The following is a 21,217-nucleotide window of genomic DNA, read 5'->3' on the forward strand; positions in this document are numbered from 1 at the left end:
CTGCCTTTTCTGCATCATTACTGATAATTCTACCATTTCTGTCTAGTAATGGTACAATACCATTGTCAGGATTATTTTTGTTCCCAATATATTTAAGAAACTCCTTTTTATTGTCCTTAACACTGCTGACCATAGATTTCTCCTTGCGTTCCTTTGCTTCTCTATCAGTTTTCTAGAATTCCTAACTTCTGATTTATATTCCTTACTATCAACTTCTCCATTATTCCATTTATTTTAATATATATTATGTTTATAGCTGCCTTCACTTAGTTTCTAAACCAGGTCAGTTTGTTAACCAGCACAGTCATCTTCCTCAGTTGAGGGATCGTGGCTTCTGGACATTCTTCTGCTGGTGGCTGACAGTTCCAGTCCACAAGTGGCTCCTTTGGAATTGCCTGATTAAGTGAAGGGGTCTGTTCACATATTTGGAGTCACTTGCAGCATTGGGGCCCTAATGTACATTTTTATGTTAGAATCAACAGACAATAGGGTTTCTGCTTATGAAGCAATTTTATTGGAAAAACATTTAAGAAAAGACTGTATATCAACTTGCATCAAGTATTTAGTCGGCATTTTTCAAACACAGATATTCAAATCTGAGTTTAATTTTACAAAAAAGACACTACTACCCCAAAAATGTATGTATTTTTCAAACAGAACAGGATGTCCAGACTTCCCATTTATAGTGCCATTCAAAAGTTCCTGTCAATAACTAGAATGGTAGAACTATGATTGTATTTCATATCCCAGAGGATCAAGACCCTGGTCCAAAAGCATTAGAGAAGACTCCCTCAGCTTCTGTAGCAGCTTTCTGAGTTCTTCCTTAGAAAACACCTAAAAATAAAAGATATATACTACATGAGATCATATCTTCTTTACAGAGGAGACAGATTTGCAAGTAAACAGTGGTTTAAGTATGCTGCTTTACTCATGTCTAGGCAGTCTCAACACTTGGTCTGACAAATAGGTTAGAAAAAAGAACTCCATGATCAGGTGTCAGGATTGGAAGAGAGTGACAGAGTATGCAAAGTCAAACAACCAACCTCAAAACCCACTCACTAACTGAGAACAGCTTCATGTTTCCACTAGAAAGATCAGCAGGGAAATAGGCAATATTAACATATATGTTTGTTGTCATTAGGCTTCAGAGTCCACACCAACTGAATTGAGCAGGTCATAGCTCTTACAGCTGATGGTTTACCTGAAAACTCTGCAAGACAAGCCGTTACTGATTCACACTGGAAAAAGATTTTTTCACAGCCATAAGGACTAGAAACAAAGGCATTAAATTTACAAAAGCCCTGACACACTGTATCAGTGAGTACTGGGTCAATAAGATCTCTACCACCGATGAAATGTAATGGCAGGGTAATAAATCTTGATTACAATTTAAAAAAAAATAAAACACCAAAACCACACAAATGGCACCATGCAGAAGAATGAGATATTGGTTATCTGAATATTTTCTGTGTAATTCTCATGGCCCTTATCAACTCTGAAAGAAAGCATAGCAAAAAACTCACATAAAACGTTAACTGTATCAGGAAATCCTTTACTGCTGCAAGTAACAGGATTAAACAGTATGACCTAGTGTTTGTTTTTCTAACTGTAGCTTCATGACTTCATTTACAAACACACATTCTGTAGTTTTAAATTTACTAAACAATTGTGGATTTCTTTAAATTAGATTTAAAATGCAAATAAATAAGTGATTCTGAGCTTTGTCTCACCACATAGAGCTTGTGTCGCTCTGAAGCGACCACATCAGCTAGTCTCAGGCATTCCTGGTACTGTCTGGTGCTGTGTAAAACTGTATGAAGTAGAAAGCAAATCATAGGCAGGCACAGTTTTCGCAGCAAGATCATCTGATGTGTTCGTTCAGGGTCATCTTCAGCATCCTTACCATAGAAAAGCATGTGTTAGTTACAAGTACATTCCTTTACTAGGTTTTATTATATTGTCCTCAAAGCAACAGTACTTCTGCCCAATTCTAACTGTCAGGGGGGAAAAGTAATGCAGCAAAATATAGTGGAAACAACACATATTTACAAGTTTTGAAGACTTAAAATCAGTTTACAAATGGTTATTGTATTGCAAAGAAAATGACTTTCCCTAAAAATTTAACACAAAAAGGAAATTAAGTTTCATAATAGGGTATTTCCCTAAGTGTAGACTAGTTGCCATCTCCACGTTTTGCCTGTGTCCAGTTAAAGCAGTCCATGTTTTCCAACCATATTTAATGGATTGTGTAAACTTCTTTCAGGTAGATTTGTCCTGCAAATTCACATTCTGATCTCAAGCAATGCAGAAGCCAGCTTCTAGCTGAAGGAGTTTGGAAGAAACTACTCCTGTGAGCATGCTATTCTTTAGATGTTCACTACATGGTTTCTTATACCTCCTCCGATGAATCTGGTACTAAACATTGTCAGAGACAGGAATCTGGACTTGGTGGGGGCAATTCTTATATTCCCAACCATGGGGAAAAAAATCCATTCATGGTGATAGTCAAGTCACCAGAGTGAACTGTGACTGAGCAGCAACAGCAAGTGAGACTGGGAAGCACTAATGTCTCCTATTGTTGGGTAGAAACAGCTTTTTGGAGGCCTGTTCTGGGGTATAAGAGTGCATTTTACCTCTCTGACATCAACCATCCATCCTCCATCAACAAATAGCAAGACATTGTACATTTTCTCTTTCACATCAGCTGTTACAGCATCCAAGAGACCTTTCCAAATACCATAATCCATCTGAAGGAGAAAAACAAACAGAATAAACAGAATATCCAAGGCCTATTTTAACAGAACAGATATTTTAATCTGACGTATAGACATTGACAGATCTAATTCTAAATACAAATCTTAAATTTTAGCTGAAATTTTAGCTGAAATGCCAGCTGCTAATAGATATTGTCATGCATGCTTAATTACCTACATAAAGAGAGTTAAACAGAGAGTTTCGAAGCAGGCACAGCCATAAGAGGAAGATGATAATATTTTGACAACTTATTTTACCGTATCTCCAGAACAAGATTGCAGGTTTCAATTAAACTACCTACAGTATATTTTGTACTTGTCAACATGTGAAGTCTATAAAGAGGGTCTTTTGGTGAGAAAAACCTGCAACATCTTTTATAAGAGGGTAGTAAAATACAATAGATCATCACACAAAACAGCACTCTCCCTCACTTTCCAGTGAAGATTTATTAGCAGAATGTAGTAGTGAGGTCTCGTATTACTAAGACTGAATATTTTTACAAAATTATACAATAGAATATTTACTAGTATATTATGATGTACTATAAGAAAGATTAAATACAGTTGTAAAATATAGGAGCGCTTTATATAAATATAGGAGTGCTTTACTAGGTTTGATTTTTTAATTCATTTTCACTATTCAAAATTCAGTAATTCACAAAATGGATCTCCCAATCAATGTGAATTAGTACATTTCTACTGTATTAAAAGTGGACTGTCCCTCCGAAACAGGGACTATTGGAATGTAGAGTATTTGTGTGATAATTTTTACATTTCAAAATACTTTGTCAACAGACTTTGAGACTAACATCTACGCATTCTGTATACCTCATACTTCTTCTCTTTATGTTCATGGGCCACTCTCTCAGTGAAGCTTGCTTGTGTCAGCAAAGTAGGCTTCTGTGGAGCTGAGTTCATGTGTTTAAACCACTCATTGAACGTTTCATGGGCTTCCTAAATTGCATTGGAAAAAAAACATTTGCTAAAGATTGCTATTCAGACTTTGATCTGTGAATTGCTCAAGTTACACTGATCGCCTTGTTAAGTTTTTACAATAGAAGAATTTAGCACATCTTGCTTCTCCCAAGTTACTCAAGAGTCAACATTTGTCAACAGTGCAGAAAAACAGCACCACTTTGTAACATTTCAACTACAGTGCACATTTGCTCAAATATGTACATGCTTCTCTAGAGCCATTTCCAATCCTAAGATAAGAGGCGAAAATTATAGTTACCCGTAAGTGATTTCAAGTACCCAACATTTAGTGTATTTGATTCTTACCAGGTATGCTCTGATACATAAATGCTCTCTTATAGCATTGTCATCTTCAGCTGGCAGCGGACTATCCATTCCTTGTTCCTCCCACTGATTGTATATTTCTGCTATGGAATCTTGTGGAATCTTCACAAACACATCTTTTGCTGCTTCATGTTTCTTGGATGCTGTGACAATGCGATTTAGAATTTCAGTACTTTTATAACGTTGTTACAAAATTGGTTAATGCTGGTGACAAACTTATGATACAATTTTGCTATAATTTCAAGATGGAGGATACTTGCCCTCTTCACTGTCCTAGTCATGCTCTTTAATGAGCTATATGATTTTAGCCCAAATCTAACGTTCTTAGATTGCTGAGAATAACTGTCAATGAGACTATGTTAAAATCTACTACCCAAATAAAATCTGTAAAGTGATAATACCCAAGAACTTCCTCATTATAGCATTGCTTTGCTTAAGTGCTTCAGCCCTCTGTCCAGGATCAAATACCAGCCAGTCAATCACATCAATCTTCAAGCGATCTTCCTGTAAAAGCACACTTATTAGACTTTTTCAAGGATAAAGCAAATGTTAAATACATTTGGTTCTGGATATTAAATAGCGTCCTACGAAGAAGTCTCCAGACAGCATTACGGGATGCTTATGGTAGACTGGTTTAACCACAGTTTTAATACCAAAAACATTTGGGAAAAACATTCTCTGGTATCCTAGTTCCACCCAAAATCTATTCCAGTCAAAGTTTCAGTTAATTACTATCCACCAGACAAGCTGCTGATTTGCACTTCAAAATCTTGCCCTCTATTTCTTTAAAAGTTAACAGTTTCTTGGACAGACTGAAATAGTACATATTTGCCAAATGGTTCCTCTAGCTCCACTTGGCCAGTTGCTCGCATACCATACTCTGGGAAAGTGAGTTCATGGCTAATTACAGAATTGATCACCAAAGTACTGCATAGCTGCTGTTGAGTGGTGTTGACAAGCAACCTAAGGCAGGAGGCAAGTTTTCATTTTCCACTTTAATTTAGATATGCCAGTCAGTCATGTGCTAAAGTGAAGGTCAGATCAAAGACTTGTTCTTGAGATGGAGAAGACAGACTGAACAAATGCACACTCTTACATCAGGGTGAAGATTTAGTTTTCCAAATTTATAAAAAGCTCTTCACCACTTTCACATCCTTCCCAGAGGTGTGTTATTGACTTAATCTCCATTTACTATTTACTCTCTGAAGAGTGGATATACTCAACACATACTGCAGCCATGAAAGATCAAGATATGCAAAAACCAAACCCACAATATGAATTCACTTGTTTCAACTCTTTGCCCACCTCCCCCCCGCAAAGTAAGTGTCACTCTCTTGCACATGCTTTCTGCATTTGCTTGAAAACAAAAATATGGACACTGTCGATAAAGAGAGTCTTGTTCATGAATACTGCACACTGGAATTTTTGTATTGCTGGCTGAAATCTGTACACAGATATTTACCTCCGTTGTTCCAGCATCTAGTGCAAGATCATGGTGAGTGAACTCGCCAGTATCTTTCTTGCGAATGTTTTCAACAACAGTTTTTGTTATGGTTGCAACATCCAGACCTAAGTTTAAGATAAAATTATATACCAATATTTAATCAATTTTTATAGGAAGCGTATTGATCATTTTATTTTAGTGATTGTCATTCTTATATGACTGTGCTCACTGCAAGGCTGACCTGTATGATCTTGAAATGCAAAACTGACCATCAGCATTAAGGAGAATGACAGTTGAGTTTTTAAAGAAAAAAAAATCAACAGTGGGAAGGGGCAGTAAAACAATTAAAGTTTAAGTATGCTTCTCAGTCTGTGTAGTAGGACTGATATATAGGCACATTTTTTAAGACCCAACTGTTCCCAGAACCCTGGACTAAACGAGGCAACACAACTGCTATAATAGTCTAGACTAAGGGAACCTCACAGCAGTGCTTTCGTATTAGTAACTTGTTTGGGAAGAGAGGTTATCTTCGCTAAGTTGTCTCTGGAATAAAAATGCTAAAGAAAAAAAAACAAACAGACACCCTTCCAATTATGAATATATAGGAAGTATACTTATATTGCTATATTGTCTTGTTTTCTAAATAAGATGCACTGTTTCAGAAAAAAAAAACCAAAAAGGAGGCAGAATATTTCCTGGATGAAAGGGTATTTATGAGCAGAGGACATACATAAAAGCTCCATTGACCAACACATTAGACAGCACCACAGTAAAGATACTTCTACGCAAGAGATTCCAGTTAGAACGTGACAGTAGGGCCCCTCCCAGGCAAGAAGCAAAGCTGGCCATTTAGCTGGAGTTCTTTGTTCAGAAGGGAGGAGAGGAAGGGAAAGGTTGTATGTTAATTTTACAACCACAATGGATGATCAGAAAGCCGCACTGTAAGCAGGATGGGAGAGGGACAGCGAGCTTCACAGCTCTGCCAAATCCTTGAGTCATTATATGGGTCTGACAAAAGCCTTCGCTGCATGCTCCTTAATTCAGGCCTGTGTAGGAATCGCAAAAGCCTTGGCCAACTCATTGCAAAAATAAGGATATCATGGATCAGTCAGGCAGTTAACTTGGCATTTTTGTTTCCTGTCTGGTTCGGAAGTGACTGCATGTTAAAAAAAATGTAACAAGTTAATTTAGAAAGAAAAATTCAATTCCAGGAAACAGCTATAAAGATAGACTGATCCTCCTGAAACACAGGCCAGTCCGAAAAATGTAACTGTTCACAAAAATGATGTAAATTTTGTGTAACTGAAAATAGTAAAAACTGACCAACATTTGTGTAACTGGGATCAGTAATAATGGAACTAATGTTTCTGAAAGGTAACATCGTCAGGCAGAAAAAGCTTATAAGGCTAACATCAGCATTTCTTACCTGCTTCCTTTGCTAGTTCAAGGCAGTGGTGCCGTTGCTCAGTTTCAGTGACATCTTCCAAAAATACAGCATATTGAGCAACAGCTAGCTCCTGAGGTAAGTGGCTGACATAAAATGCTATTAGATCTGTGTGCTTCTCACTTATCAACCGCTGCACAATAAAAATAAGTATTAAATATAATGGTAATGAATATGCTTCTGTACAGAACACATTCTATATACCCCCCACCCCCATCATGATGAGTATCAGAATGCTGAACACCAAATTTCTAAAAAACAAGATTTGACAAAAAGATTCCATTGGATCTTCATTTACAAGCAGGGGTCTGTCAAACTGGTTCTCACTTAGGCCTTGTCTACACTATGGGGGTAAGTCAACCTAAGTTACGCAACTCCAGCTATGTGAATAAGGTAGCTGGAGTCGACGTAGCTTAGGTTGACTTACTGCGGTGTCTGCACTGCATTGGGTCGACAGGAGACACTCTCCTGTTCACTTACCTTACGCTTCTCGTTCCGGTGGAATACCGGAGTCGACAGGAGAATGATCTGCGGTCAATTTAGCAGGTGGCTCGATCGCCGCAGCATCAATCGCTGGTAAGCATAGACATGCCCCTAGGCATTGCTAACACAAGCTCTGGTATGTGCAAGTGAGTTCCTGTGCATCTAGTAGGATGCATCAAATACTTTTCTTAGCTCTTCCTTAAGCATTTCCATTTGTTGCATTAAAATATGCTACAGTAACTTTAAAGTTTCCTTTTATTCCCTCACCCCTAACCATAGCTGAGCAGGGCAGAAAAAGCCCCTATTCTTCTGAAAGCTTACCTGAATGTAGGTCTTTAAGATTTCAACAGAGACTTCCTCCTTAATGGGAAAAAGAGATTTTAATTTTAAGTAAAACAGCAAAAGCAACTATGCATCTCTTTTTGCCATTTTTCCCATTGCACTCATAAGACTGCCACAGTTAGATGCAGACACAGAGCTAGCTGAATATCACTGCTTCACTAATTTACTCACTCCAAGCAAGCTCTGGTGGTGGACCCATGTCTATGGTCTGCTCTTGGAGGCTGCTGGTCCTCTGGTCCCAATGAGGTTTTGAAAATGCTCTAGGGATTTTAGTGCTCAGCCATTAGACACACACAGTCCAGGAAGATTGAAGTGTTCTCCCACTGGCTTGTGTGTGTTACCATTCCTGATGTCTGATTTATGTCCATTTACCTCCTACAGGACGGGCCCCACAAGGAAAACAGAACACCACTGGCCATCACATGCAGCCCCCAGCTAAAACCTCTCCAGCACATCATCAACAATCTACAACCTATCCTGGAAAATGATCCCTCACCTCTCACAGACCTTGGGAGACAGGCCAGTCCTCACTTACAGACAGCTCCCAAACCTGAAGCAAATACTCACCAGCAACTACACATCACACCACAGAAACACTAACCCAGGAACCAATCCCTGTAGCAAACCTCGTTGCCTTCTCTGTCCCCATATCTACTTGAGTGACACCATCATAGGACCCAACCACATCAGCCACACCATCAGAGGCTCATTCACCTGCATGTCTACTAATGTTATATGTGCCATCCTGTGCCAGCATGCCCCTCTGCCATGTACACTGGCCAAACCAGACAGTCCCTACATAAAAGAATAAATGGACACAAATCGGACATCAGGAATGGTAACACACAAAAGCCAGTGGCAGAACACTTCAATCTTCCTGGACATTCTATAACAGATTTGAAAGTAGCTATACTTGAACAAAAAAAATAAAAAAACTTCAGAAACAGACTTCAAAGAGAAACAGCAGAACTAAAATTCATTTGCAAATTTAACACCATTAATTTGGGCTTGAATAGGGACTGGGAGTGGCTGGCTCATTACAAAAGCAGCTTTGCCTCTCCTGGAATTGACACTGCCTCATCTATTATTGGGAGTGGGCTACATCCACCCTGATTGAATTTGCCCTGTCAACACTGGTTCTCCACTTGTGAGGTAACTCCCTTCTCTTCATGTGTCAGTATATTTATGTCTGCATCTGTAACTTTCACTCCATGCATCTGAAGAAGTGGGGTTTTTATCCATGAAAGCTTATGCTCAAATAAATCTGTTCGTCTTTAAGGTGCCACGGGACTCCTTGTTGTTTTTGTGGATACAGACTAACACAGCTACCCCGGGATACTTGATACCAGTCTGGTTTCTGACCTTGGATTGACTGTACTGCTATTGATGATGGCTGATCTCATCCTGCTGACTGACTAGGCTAAAGCTCGGAGCGGTAGCTGTGTTTTTGTGGATACAGACTAACAACGAGGAGTCCGGTGGCACCTTAAAGACTAAAGCTAAAGCTGTACATGTGGATTTTATTCAATATCAGTAGCTTTGGATACTGCTGATTGAGGTTTTGACATCTCCAGTATTCCCAACCCAAAAAAGTTCAGAAGGGCCCTACCAAATTCACAGCCATGAAAAACAAGTCACAGACCATGAAATCAGGTCTTGCGTGTGCTTTAACCTATACTAGAGAGATATCACAGGGGAGACCAGCATTTCTCAAATTGGGGGTCCTGACCCATAAGAAAGTTGCAAAGGGGGGGGGTTTGCAAGGTTACTGGGGGGGGGGGGGGTGTCATGGTATTGCCACCCTTACTTCTGCACTGCCTTCAGAGCTGGGCAGCTGGAGAGTGGCAGCTGTTGGCCAGGTGCCCCGCTCTGAAAGCGGCACAGAAGTAAGGGTGGCAATACCATACCAGGCCATCCTTACTTCTGCTCTGCTGCTGGCGGTGGCTCTGCCTTCAGAGCTGGGCTCCCGACCAGCAGCTGCCGCTCTCCAGCTGCCCAGCTCTGAAGGCAGCGCCGCCACCAACAGCAGCGCAGAAGTAAGGGTAGTGGTACCACAACCTTACCATACAATAACCTTGCGACCCCCTCAACTCCTTTTTGGGTCAGGACCCCTACAGCACAACACCCTGACATTTCAGATTTAAATGGCTAGAATCATGAAATTTACAATTTTTAAAATCCCACAACTGTGAAATTGACCAAAATGGACCATGAATTTGGTAGGGCCTAGTTATGAGTCATGCCCCCCCAAGTCTTAAGATTTTTTTAAAAAAATTTTTAAAAATTTGAGTTTTTATGGATTTTGACCTTTTGGGATACACACTCAAGTCACATTTGCAAACTTTTCTCTAAACCATGAAATGAGAATCTCGTGCCAAAAACATGCCTCCAGGAGCTGCAGCTTTAAAAAAAAAAAAATCACAAGAGTTTGCAAAACTGCATCTTCTTTGTGGGATTCAGTGAGGGTTGTTGGAGAGACCCTTAATCAAGTTCACTCTTTCCCCTCAGAGTGTAGTATTCAACTACTCATTTTTCCTCCTAACGTACTACTGTGAAGTTGCCCCTGCAGTAACTATAGTAGGTTGATACCTAGTTCAGTGCAGCTTTAGATCTGTTTTTACTACTTTCCCAGTGTCTGGCTGAGAAAGACTTAGCTGAATGCAAACTGGCTTTGACTGAAATCCTGACAAGATTAAAAGGGATGATTATAGTTATGAGAAAACATCTAGAAGAATGGGATGAAATGGCATCAACGTCAGTTAATAAGGATACATGACTGTCTTTTGCCAAAATAGTTTGTAGTCTGGGGTTTCTACATTTGCAGGCAGCAGTTCACAGTGCCTTTTATTATCTGTGACTGCATATGACTATCAGAGAACGACTGATGTCCGTGTTCACTGAAGTTAGGACAAGAAGTCATGGGCTTAATCAGCCCGTTAAATCTGCAGCAAGGGAGATTTAGGTTACATTTTAGGAAAAACTTCCTAACTAGAAGGGTAGTTCAATTGTGGAACAGGCTTCCAAGGGACATTGTGGAATCCCCATCACTGGAGGATTTTAAGAACAGGATGGCCCAACACCCGTCAGGAATGGTCTAGGTTTACTTGGCCCTTCTTCAAAACAGGGGGCTGGACTTGATGACTTTTGAATCCCTCCCAGCCCTTATTTCTATGATTCTATGAGGCTACAACTACTCCTTTCTTAGTCAGTCCATATCTGTCAACTAGAGACTAGGTGACAAATGTGCTATACTTAGGACTACGCTTGAAGAATACCTGAAAGCTTCAGCTGGTGCAGAATGAAGCAGCTTACTATTTAAGTAGAGGCGCTTATGAACCCATAGCACCAGGTGCAATTCCAGCTGTTACTCACTGTCTTTAAAACCCTGAATGGTCTTATACCCAGTTATCTGAGAGACCTCTTCTTGCTTCATACTCATAGTAGCTGAGATGCTCTTAATGCCAATGCCTAAAATAGGGAGTTTGGCAGTAGGGTCTTGATCAGTAAACGGCTCCTATGATCGGCATTTGTTCTCCTTGGACAAAAATTTGGCAAGCACTGTAAGATTTAATTTTATTTAGTATTTGGCTGTCTTTTTGTACTGCTTTACTTTTTGTCTGGTTTTGATTGTTACTTTGGGATTCTAGGATTAATAACTGGTCTGTTCAGGGCAGTTTGTTAGCAATTTGCCATAATTTGTGTACACGTGTGCGTGTGTGTACACGTGAGTGACAGATAGATAGATAGATTTTTAAATTCAGTGAGCCTCGGTTCCATGGCAAGAGGCAGGATATAATTAAATAAAACAAATGGAATGTACCTTTGTCTGCAGTCCCAGAGTGCGGAAAAACAGAATAAGATGTGTCATGAACCGAAGGAGGTGCCCTGGGAGCACACTTCTGTCTTTGGAAAGCCATTTGTTAAATTCATCCATCAAACCTGTAGCCACAAAGTACATGTCTACATTAGCTTTACAGTGGGGGAGAAGACAACAGCGGAGAAATATTTCAAAACAATGTATTTGTAAAATATAGCAAATTAAAAAAAGCATGAGAGCTAGAATGTTCCAACAGGACTGTATCAGTCTTATTAAAGCATAGCTCTCAACATGCTGTTCTAGTCTGAACAATGACATTTTTATTCCACCAGTCTTCTTCCCAGATGTATTCATATGAATTTACATACTTTTCTGACTAAATTATATTTTACTACTTGGACTGGCTGAGGTCAATACTAGTCGAGGAGGCAGAGCTAAAAGTTCTGATTGTAGAATCTTTATTGTTCGCATCATGTAATCCAGATTAGAAATCAGCTTGACTTTCAAACTGAGTTCACATGGTTAGAAGTTAGGAAACATTTTCACTTGTAAGTTCCCATAAAAGTAACTATAAATAATAAAAGGAATTGACCTTTGGAAAAAAGTCACAAAACAAAGCTTACCATCCACATCTCCCAAAATAATGAACTTTTGAATCACATGATAGTGTTCTTGGTTTTCCTCTAAAACTCTCTGAAAAACAGTTCACATTTCCTGTGAAAACCATATACACCATACAATATTACACATAATTGAATAGGGTGAAGGCTAACCTGAATCAAAGAACTATGCTGAGAATAGGGTACTATGCAAAGTGCAGGAGAGTATACACCTGGAGTACAGTCAGATACTATGGGTGCCACATAAGAAAAGAATGGAAGAATTGGGGAAGGGGAAGAAAAGGATGTTTAAGAAACTAATGCTGTTAGAAAAAAAAAAAAAATCTATGTGTTCTTAATGAGAATAAAAGAGCATGATGGAGATGTATACAATTCTAAAGGTAAGAGAAAATGGATTCCACAAAACTACTAGAGTGACAGACAAGAAAATGAAGCCCAGACATATATACACACAAAGAAAAGCCTGTGTGCCTTGAGGAATTAATGCATGGAACATACTAGAGAAGCAACTGTAAAGGTCTTAAACACGAATGTGACATTATGGGGATAACTAGGTAGGGGTGTATATATGCGTATGCTTGTTAAATCATATTTCTATGCATGCTATCAACTGAATATTTAACAGGGGATAAATAAATAGGTCTTCAGTCCAATCTTGTGCAAAAAAGGTAATTAATACCCTGAATGTGTGACCTACTTAAGTGAATAAAAACTTACATTGTTCAGATTCATACTATGAATAGTATGCAAAAGCTGAAACCTCTTAAAGGGACACTGAACCAAATCACACATGAAAATTGTATCTAATATTGGTACAATAAACAAGATTTGGGAAAAATTCTCTTTTTTCATGTTTCCTACTTTGTACATTTGAGAGCACGTGATAGTCAGCTTCACTATTTCTTCAGTATAGTCAGCCAGTTTGCCAGAGGAAGTTGGGGTCAAGTGTACCCCATTTTTTGAACTGGTCAGGTTTTTAAGTTGCCTTTATTCCTTTCATTGTCAAAGGGGCTGGCTGGGGGGTGGGATGGGGAGGAAATAATTTTGCAACTTAATTCATTTGCATTCAAAAAAATATCTACTGTGGAGGCAAGAAAATGCTTGGAAATCTATAATAGACCCTTTCAGAAGGAGATTAAAACCAAATTACTTTCTTTTTTTAAAAAAGAGCCTGCCATTGATTTCTTCAGTCCAGTGCATATTTGAGATCGTTCTGTTAAATACTGGATTAAAAAGCAGTTCCCTGGGACAATATAAACACACAAAAATGTTGACTGGAAGTTCTGTATTAAGTATTTACCTTTTTGTCTGTAGCCTGGAGTTCTTCAAAAACCTTTTCTAAAGTCCAGCTTCAAAAGAAGAGAAAAATGAAGGTACAGCAACAGTTAACTCAAATGACTACAGATCACATATGACCTTTATTGAAGTTAAAGGGCACAATAGTACTAAAGACTTACTTTGTTTCTAAATACTCTCTAGGGAGCTCTTCCAGTTCCTCTGTGGTCATTACTGATGTACGGATTTCCTGCTCCACCAGCGAATCCACCATGACCCGGAAATATGCCCAGACTGTATCTTCCCAGGTATCACAAACTGGAAGAAGCTTCATGTTAAAATAAAATAAAAAGTCTGCATTAACAGATCTAGAGAAATGTCAGAAGATGTAATGGCCATATGGGATCCCATCTAAGGTCCATATAGTCCAGTATCCTTTCTCAAATAATGGCCTCTGATGCTTCAAAGAAAGGCACAAGAAATCCTGCTGTAACCCAACCCCATTAGTTAGATGCTGGTTTTATTATGCCCAGAATCATGAGGGTTTCTGTATCTTCCAAAACACTTCGCTTCTTTTAGATTTTTAATCCTAGTATTGTATCTCTGGAAGTTCTTCCTACCTATATTACACAGATTTCCAAAAGGACCTAAAGGAGCAAGGTACCCAAATCAGAGTCAATGGGATTGTACACTAAATTCTTTAGGCTCATTTGAAAATTCCAGCCTTTATGCCTAATCCTTTCCTGAATCATGCTAAGCTCTTGGCATCAGCAACATGTTGTGGCAATGAGTTCCACAAGCAACTACTACATTGTGTTAAAAAGTTTCGCCTTTTATCAGTTTTAAATTTGATGCTTTTCAATTTTATTGAACATCCCCCTGTTCTATTATACAAAGAGTGAAGACCAGGGCCCAGTCTACCTCCTCTATGCCATCATTATTTTGAATACTTTTATCACATCCCCTTTTCTTCATCTCCTCTCTAACATAAACAATTGCCAATCCATGCCTCTATTCATTCTTCTTTTCCACTTTCTGAATGTCCTCTATTTAGACTCAGACTTTAAGGCCAGAAGGGACCATCATGATCATCTAGTCTGACCTCCTGCACATTGCAGGCCACAGAACCTCACCAACACACTCCTGCAACAGGGCCATAATCTCTAATAGAGTTACTGAAGTCCTCATATATTAATTTAAAGACTTCAAGTTATAGAGAATCCACCACTTACTCTAGTTTAGACCAGCAAGTGATTCATACCCCATGCTGCAGAGGAAGGTGAAACCCCTCCTGAGGGTCTCTGCCAATCTGAGCTGGGGGAAATTTCTTCCTGACCCCAAATATGGCGATCAGCTAGACCCTGAGTATGTGGGTCAAGACCCCCTGAGCTGGACACCTGGGAAAAAATTCCTCTGTAGTAACTCAGAGGGCTCCCCTCTGCCTCCATCCAGTGGTCTATCTCCAGCCACTGGAGATATGTGCTAATAGTAGTCACAGGTAGGCCCTATGAGATTGCCTGCAATAGCATCAACTTCATAAACTTAGCAAGCTCAGTCTTAAAACTTCGGGTTTTTTGCCTGCACTATTCCCCGTGGAAGGCTGTTTCAGAACTTAACTCCTTTGATGGTTAGAAACCTTCATCTAATTTCAAGGCTAAACTTTCTGATGGCCACTTTATATCCATTTGTTCTTGTGCCAACATTAGCCCTTAACTCCTCTCCCTTGAGTAGAGAATGAATCCCTGATATTCAACCACCAAAAGCTTACGAAGTTTCAGAGCAAAAGGTAGGAACAGATGCAAAGAACAACCTAAAGATTATTCAGAAGTGGACAATGAAGACTAGTTAATGGGGCCTGGACTTGGGGCTTGACTGTGCTCATGGCTGCCGCAGGGGGCACTCCCTGCATGGATCTCATGCCTACATGGAAAGGGGCTCAGCCACCTCCAAGGCAGTCTCCCATTTGCTTCCTCTGGGCTCCAAGGAAAGGATGGACTGTAGGAATCAAAGGGAAGAGTGCGTAAGACATGCAGCAATCATGGACATGCTGCTATTTAAGTCAGAGATTTTTATTTAAATTGCTGATGAGAAAAATGTGAACAACAGTCGTCATGGGTGCACCAATATTACTAGCAAGCCCTCGACAAGATATCCACCCTTTCCCAGCTGCTGAGCCTGCCCACAACCCCACTGAGAAGTGCACAGACCCAGCTCTTCCTTTCCAGTTGCTGGAGTTCAATCACCCTTCCAAAATGCCCTTGCAATCTCAACTGTTATACCACATGCAAAAATCCTCAGAACAAGTACTCATTCCCCTCCCAGATGGTGAATGTGCCCAGTCTAATCCCACATGCAAGATCAGAAAAAGTGTTCTACTATATCTTTTTGAGACAGTGACCAGAACTGAACATGATATCCCAGATACGGTCATATAATTCCATTATGTGAATAAATAGAAATATTATCGGTACTACTGTCCATTCGTTTCCTTGAGGATCCTAACATCTTGTTTGTTTTTATTACAGCTACACATTGAGCAGAGATTTTCGCTGATGTGTCAACAATGATGCTCAGGTCTTTGAGTTGCTACAGTTAAATTTAGAACAAAAAACTGTCTTTTCCCAGGTCCAGGTGACTCAGCCAACATACTTAGTGCCTTCCTTAAGGAATTGGAAGGATTACATTTTGAGGAAATGAAAAAGATGGGAGTGAGAAAGACACACCAAAAATATGTGAAAGGTCTAAAACCAAGGTAAAAAAAGGAGGATAATTTAAGGTGTTAAAAGGAGTAATGGGAAACAACTGAAAAAGACACAATTTGGCTGAATACAGGAAAAGCCTGACAGCAAGATTAGATTGTAGAATAATCTCATCAGGCGGTGAGGGGTTTATTGGTTAAGACTTAAAACTAGACCACACAAAACACTGAAGATAAATGGGAAATACTCTTGCATCAGCAGGGAGGTGGTCTAAATAACACATTAGGTCCTTTTCCATCTCATACTTCTGTCATATGAAAGCTAGTTTAATGTAGCTATCAAAAAATACTAGAAATCTGGACTGACCAAAACAGGAAAATCTGAATTGGTTCTATTGATAGCAAGCAAAAAAAACAAAACAGCCTATAAAGTCTGATTGTGCTAGCTTAATTCAGATATGATAATGACGTAAAGGTGTCTATCATGTTTACTATCTTCTTGTTTACAAGATTTTACAAACATTACACAAGTGACTGTGCTAGCTATCTAAAATTCTGCTCTCAGCTATGAGAAAGAAATGCATTTTTACCACAGAAGTAGTACTTATCTTGCATGAAGCATCACAAACCTGTTTGAGGTTCCCACTGAGTGCTGCGTAGATTGCTCTCTCATATCTATTAAACTGCTCCTAAAACATATATTTAAAAAAAAAAAATCTCTATTAGAGTTCTTGTTTAACCTCATAATCACTTGAAATTTTACCAGACACCAATCCATTATAACAGGATCAATTCAGCAGCTTTCAAGAACAATTAATGACCGCCCGTTTCAATGAAGGGCTAAATATACCTCCAACCCCCAAAATACCTTATTAGACAATACTATATTGAGTTGGGAGAAAGGTGAGATTTTTTCTGACCCCGGTGCATCATCTTATGCCAAGAAGAATGAAGATCAGCAGTCCCTGTGATTATATCTTAGCTAATATCTACAGTTTCACTCTTATGCCTAAAAAAAAAAAAAGACTAATCCTTTTTAGACATTTCCTAAGCCATTTGCCTCAGTCGTGATGCCAGTTTCACAGATTAATTAGGATACACAAATATACTACACACTTGAGGAATCCTCTTAGAAACACTGAAAAACAAATCCCCCTGAGATGTAAGCACAAAGGGTAGATTCAACTGTGTGGGAGTAAGTGTCAGCGTCGATTACAGGGAAAAAAGTTTACCCATTAACAATATCAAGCAACTTAATATTTATCTTACATCTTCTGCCATTCGCCAACAACTGATTTTCCAAATGCATCTATATGGATTCCCTTCTACTGGTTCCAGCTCTGTTCCTATACGTAAAGGATAATTTAAAAAGCAGTGGGTATTTGCAGTTTCACAGAATCAGAGTTCAAAACCAGAAGGGACTACCAGATCGTTAGTCTGACTTCCAGTATACATCACAGGCCATAAACACCACTCAGTTGCCATACACTAAAACACAACTGAAATTGGACGAGCCGACAGGGGACTAGACTACTATGTGCCACAGGCCGAATAGGAGGGACTGAGGTGCACCAATGTCCAAGGTGCCTGCAGTGGCAAGGAAATTATTAAGTGAGATATACCCAGATAATCCTGGCAAGTGACTCTCACTCCATGCAGCAGAGGAAGGTGAAATCCTCCTGCCCAAGATTGCTGCCAATCTGATTGGGGGGGAGGGGAGGGGTGGATTCCTTCCCAATCCCATTTATGATAAATCAGTTAGACCCTGAGCATGTGAGCCAGGGCCACCTAGCCAAGCACCTGACTGAGAGAATGCTTGGTGCCATCTCAGAGCCTGGCCCATATGCCCCATCTCCAGCTGTGGCCATCCCTGATGATCCAGAAGGAAATTAAAAAACCCTCCCAGAATACATTTGGGGTGAAATCCCTTCCTGACCTCTGCAGGTGGCCAGCTGAAACCCAGAAGCGTAAGCTTTTAGGAACATACGACATCAACCACAAGTGAGCCCCGGGGCTGTTGAGCCGTACCATCACAAGTAACCTCATGATCCAGTTGCACTCATAAATATGTGGTTGTAATCACTAACTGAGGCTGAAGACCTCTCCACCTTATAAACCCAATTTTCAACCCCTTTGGAACTTCCCCCAAAATTCAGATCCTCATGAAATTCTGCATACTACTTCTTAGTCCAGGTTGTTTTTCTGCAAAGTGTGTAAGCATGTTTTAAAATTACAGTACTTCAAAAGTTTAGCTGCAGTTTTGTCCTTAAACAAAAACTTAATTAACAATAAACAGACCTTTACACTCCCACTGTTGGGCTGAGCCAGAGGTAGGGACATGAACAGAGGGATACCCAACTAAAAGGAAATATGGCAAGGCGCCAACTGGCATATGGATCTGTGCTCACTCATCTTGGAAAGGCGATATAGGAGAGGGAGACTCTGGGGTAAGAAATAGATAGATAGATATAGGGGCAGTACACTGGTGGGACACGGAGGAGAAATAAGGAGGTATAGGCAATCCAGATACAGAGGACTTGATCCTGTGAGATATTGGGCACTCTAGCTCTGATTCAGCAAAGCACCTACAGCATATGCTTTTTTTTTTTTTTTAAACTGGACTGGGTCCAGACAGGGCTCGATTCTGCAAGGTACTGAGCATACAGAAGAGGAGGCAGGGAACTTAAAGCTTTCCATGTGGCTCAAAGACATCTCCTTTCCTCCATTCCCCTCTTTGGTATAATGAGGATGGTGTACAACAAAGGGGAAATTCTGACTATCAAAACCTTTTATTGACTTGTTAACAGCTGCAGGAATGGAGTCCTGCTTTGGTGAGCTCAGGAGAGCACAATGCTTGGATAGCTGGGATAAGTTAGATAGCACAGAAGTGTGTGAAAGATTAAAAGGCAGTGGTGAGGGGCTGTCTGGAAACCTTAAATATTTGTTTCCCAGTCATTAAGGTTTGAAGCTTTAAAGAAATGTAGGTGAGCGAGAGTGTGAGAGTGTCTCAATAAAGTAATTTTTGGTGCGTTAGCAGGATTTGGTTGAAACACTTTCAACTTTAATCATTATTAAAGAAATTTCAATGTTAAAGTATTCATAAGGTGTCAGGTATAAAGACAAAGAAGGTTCCTCCTCACCATACACCTGTGAAAGTGTTTTCAAAACACAAAAGGGCCTTAAAATGACAGCAAAGAGCTGTGCTTCCTTTAGACAGATCCAGACAACAAGAAAATCCTATGCCTTCTTTCTGGTCTGCTTCAGATAAATTTTGATCTAGGTACCTCCATTTACATTCGGATCATGATATAGTTTCCACCCTTCAAGAGTTGCAGCTCTCCAGGCCTGACCACATCGTTTGCACAAGCGTTGTGCCTGTAAAACAACAAAGGACATTCTGAGCAACAGTTTTCAAGGCAGCAAAAGCACATGTATTCTCCTCTAGTGATGCATAGATGTTAGAACATGGCTAATCAACAAAAGTGTTCCTTTGCACAAACTAATGTGCTTATGTTCTGGCAAGTCTAAACTCAAACTAAAAGGATCTTAAAATAAAAATTCCAGGTTTTATTTTTTCATTGGTTTTATTTTCCAGGGAATGTATATAGGACTTTTCAGTAGGTATTTTCAACAGCGTAAGAGAAGTACCATAGTACAACCACCTATTTTTTTCATCAAGAGCTTTGCTGGCTTAACCCATTGTCGTATATTCTTCACTTCTAACTACTTGTTTTTAGGGCTGTCGATTAATCGCAGTTAACTCATGCGATTAACTCAAAAAAATTAATCGCGATTCATCTCAGTTTTAATCGCACCGTTAAACAATAAAATACCAATTGAAATTTATTAAATATTTTGGATGTTTTTCTACATTTTCATATATACTCTATTCTGTGTTGTAACTGAAATCAAAGTGTATAATATTTTTATTACAAATATTTGCACCTTAAAAATGATAAACAAAACATAGTATTTTTTCAATTCGCCTCATAGAAGTACCGTAGTGCAATCTCTGTCGTGAAAAGGCAACTTACAAACGTAGATTTGTTTTGCTACATAACTGCACTCAAAAACAAAACAATGTAAAACTTCAGAGCCTACAAGTCCATTCAGTCCTACTTCTTGTTCAGCCAATTGCTAAGATAAACAAGTTTGTTTAATTTACAGGAGATAATGCTGCCCACTTCTTATTTACAAAGTCACCGGCATTGCAAGTTAGTTATGTGCCAGACATACAAAACATTCGTATGCCCCATCATGCTTCGGCCACCATTCCAGAGGACATATTTCCATGCTGATGATGCTCGTTAAAAAAATATGTTAATTAAATTTGTGACTAAGCTCCTTGCAGGAAAATTGTATGTCCCCTGCTCTGTTTTACCTGCATTCTGCTATATATTTCATGTTATAGCAGTCTTGGATGATGACCCAGCATATATGTTGTTCATTTTAAGAACACTTTCACTGCAGATTTGACAAAACACAAAGAAGGTACCAATGTGAGATTTCTAAAGAGAGCTACAGCATTCAACCCAAGGTTTAAGAATCTGAAGTGCCTTCCAAAATCTGAGAGGGATGAGGTGTGGAGCATGCTTTCAAAAGTCCTAGAAGAGCAACACTCCGACACGGAAACTACAGAACCCGAACGCCAAAAAGAAAACCGACCATCTGCTGGCGGCATCTGACTCAGATAATGAAAATGAACATGCGTCGGACTGGATTGCTTTGGACTGTTATCGAGCAGAACCAGTCATCAGCATGGATGCACGTCCCCTGGAATGGTGGTTGAAGCATGAAGGGACATATGAATCTTTAGTGCATTTGGCATGTAAATATTTTGCGACGCCAGCTACAACAGTGCCATGAGAATGCCTGTTCTCACTTTCTTGTGACATTGTAAACAAGAAGCGGGCAGCATTATCTCCTGCAAATGTAAACAAACTTGTTTGTCTGAGGGATTGATTGAACAAGAAGTAGGACTGAGTGGACTTGAAGGTGCTAAAATTTTACATTTTTTATTTTTAATGCTGTTTTTTGTACAT

The 21,217-nt window shown here is 39.5% G+C and overlaps 1 protein-coding gene across 3 annotated transcripts in view; it reads right to left on the reverse strand.

Annotated features, from left to right (window-relative positions):
• Positions 1-495: 495 nt before the first annotated feature.
• NUP107 (nucleoporin 107) overlaps positions 496-21,217 on the reverse strand; it is a 43,900-nt gene continuing 23,178 nt past the window's right edge. For all 3 annotated transcript variants that reach the window (XM_037886981.2, XM_037886992.2, XM_037886987.1), the window contains 16 exons: positions 19,460-19,550; positions 17,445-17,521; positions 16,805-16,864; positions 13,660-13,805; positions 13,503-13,551; positions 12,206-12,275; positions 11,586-11,704; positions 7,745-7,783; positions 6,923-7,073; positions 5,515-5,621; positions 4,454-4,556; positions 4,035-4,195; positions 3,582-3,707; positions 2,634-2,747; positions 1,731-1,898; positions 496-834 (listed from right to left, as the gene is read on the reverse strand). In XM_037886981.2, the coding sequence (XP_037742909.1) occupies positions 727-834; positions 1,731-1,898; positions 2,634-2,747; positions 3,582-3,707; positions 4,035-4,195; positions 4,454-4,556; positions 5,515-5,621; positions 6,923-7,073; positions 7,745-7,783; positions 11,586-11,704; positions 12,206-12,275; positions 13,503-13,551; positions 13,660-13,805; positions 16,805-16,864; positions 17,445-17,521; positions 19,460-19,550 (1,689 nt within the window). In that variant the 3' untranslated portion in view covers positions 496-726. The remainder of the gene's footprint in view (positions 835-1,730; positions 1,899-2,633; positions 2,748-3,581; positions 3,708-4,034; positions 4,196-4,453; positions 4,557-5,514; positions 5,622-6,922; positions 7,074-7,744; positions 7,784-11,585; positions 11,705-12,205; positions 12,276-13,502; positions 13,552-13,659; positions 13,806-16,804; positions 16,865-17,444; positions 17,522-19,459; positions 19,551-21,217) is intronic.

This window comes from Chelonia mydas, chromosome 1 (assembly GCF_015237465.2).
Source record: "Chelonia mydas isolate rCheMyd1 chromosome 1, rCheMyd1.pri.v2, whole genome shotgun sequence".
In the NCBI taxonomy this organism is placed as follows: domain Eukaryota; kingdom Metazoa; phylum Chordata; order Testudines; family Cheloniidae; genus Chelonia; species Chelonia mydas.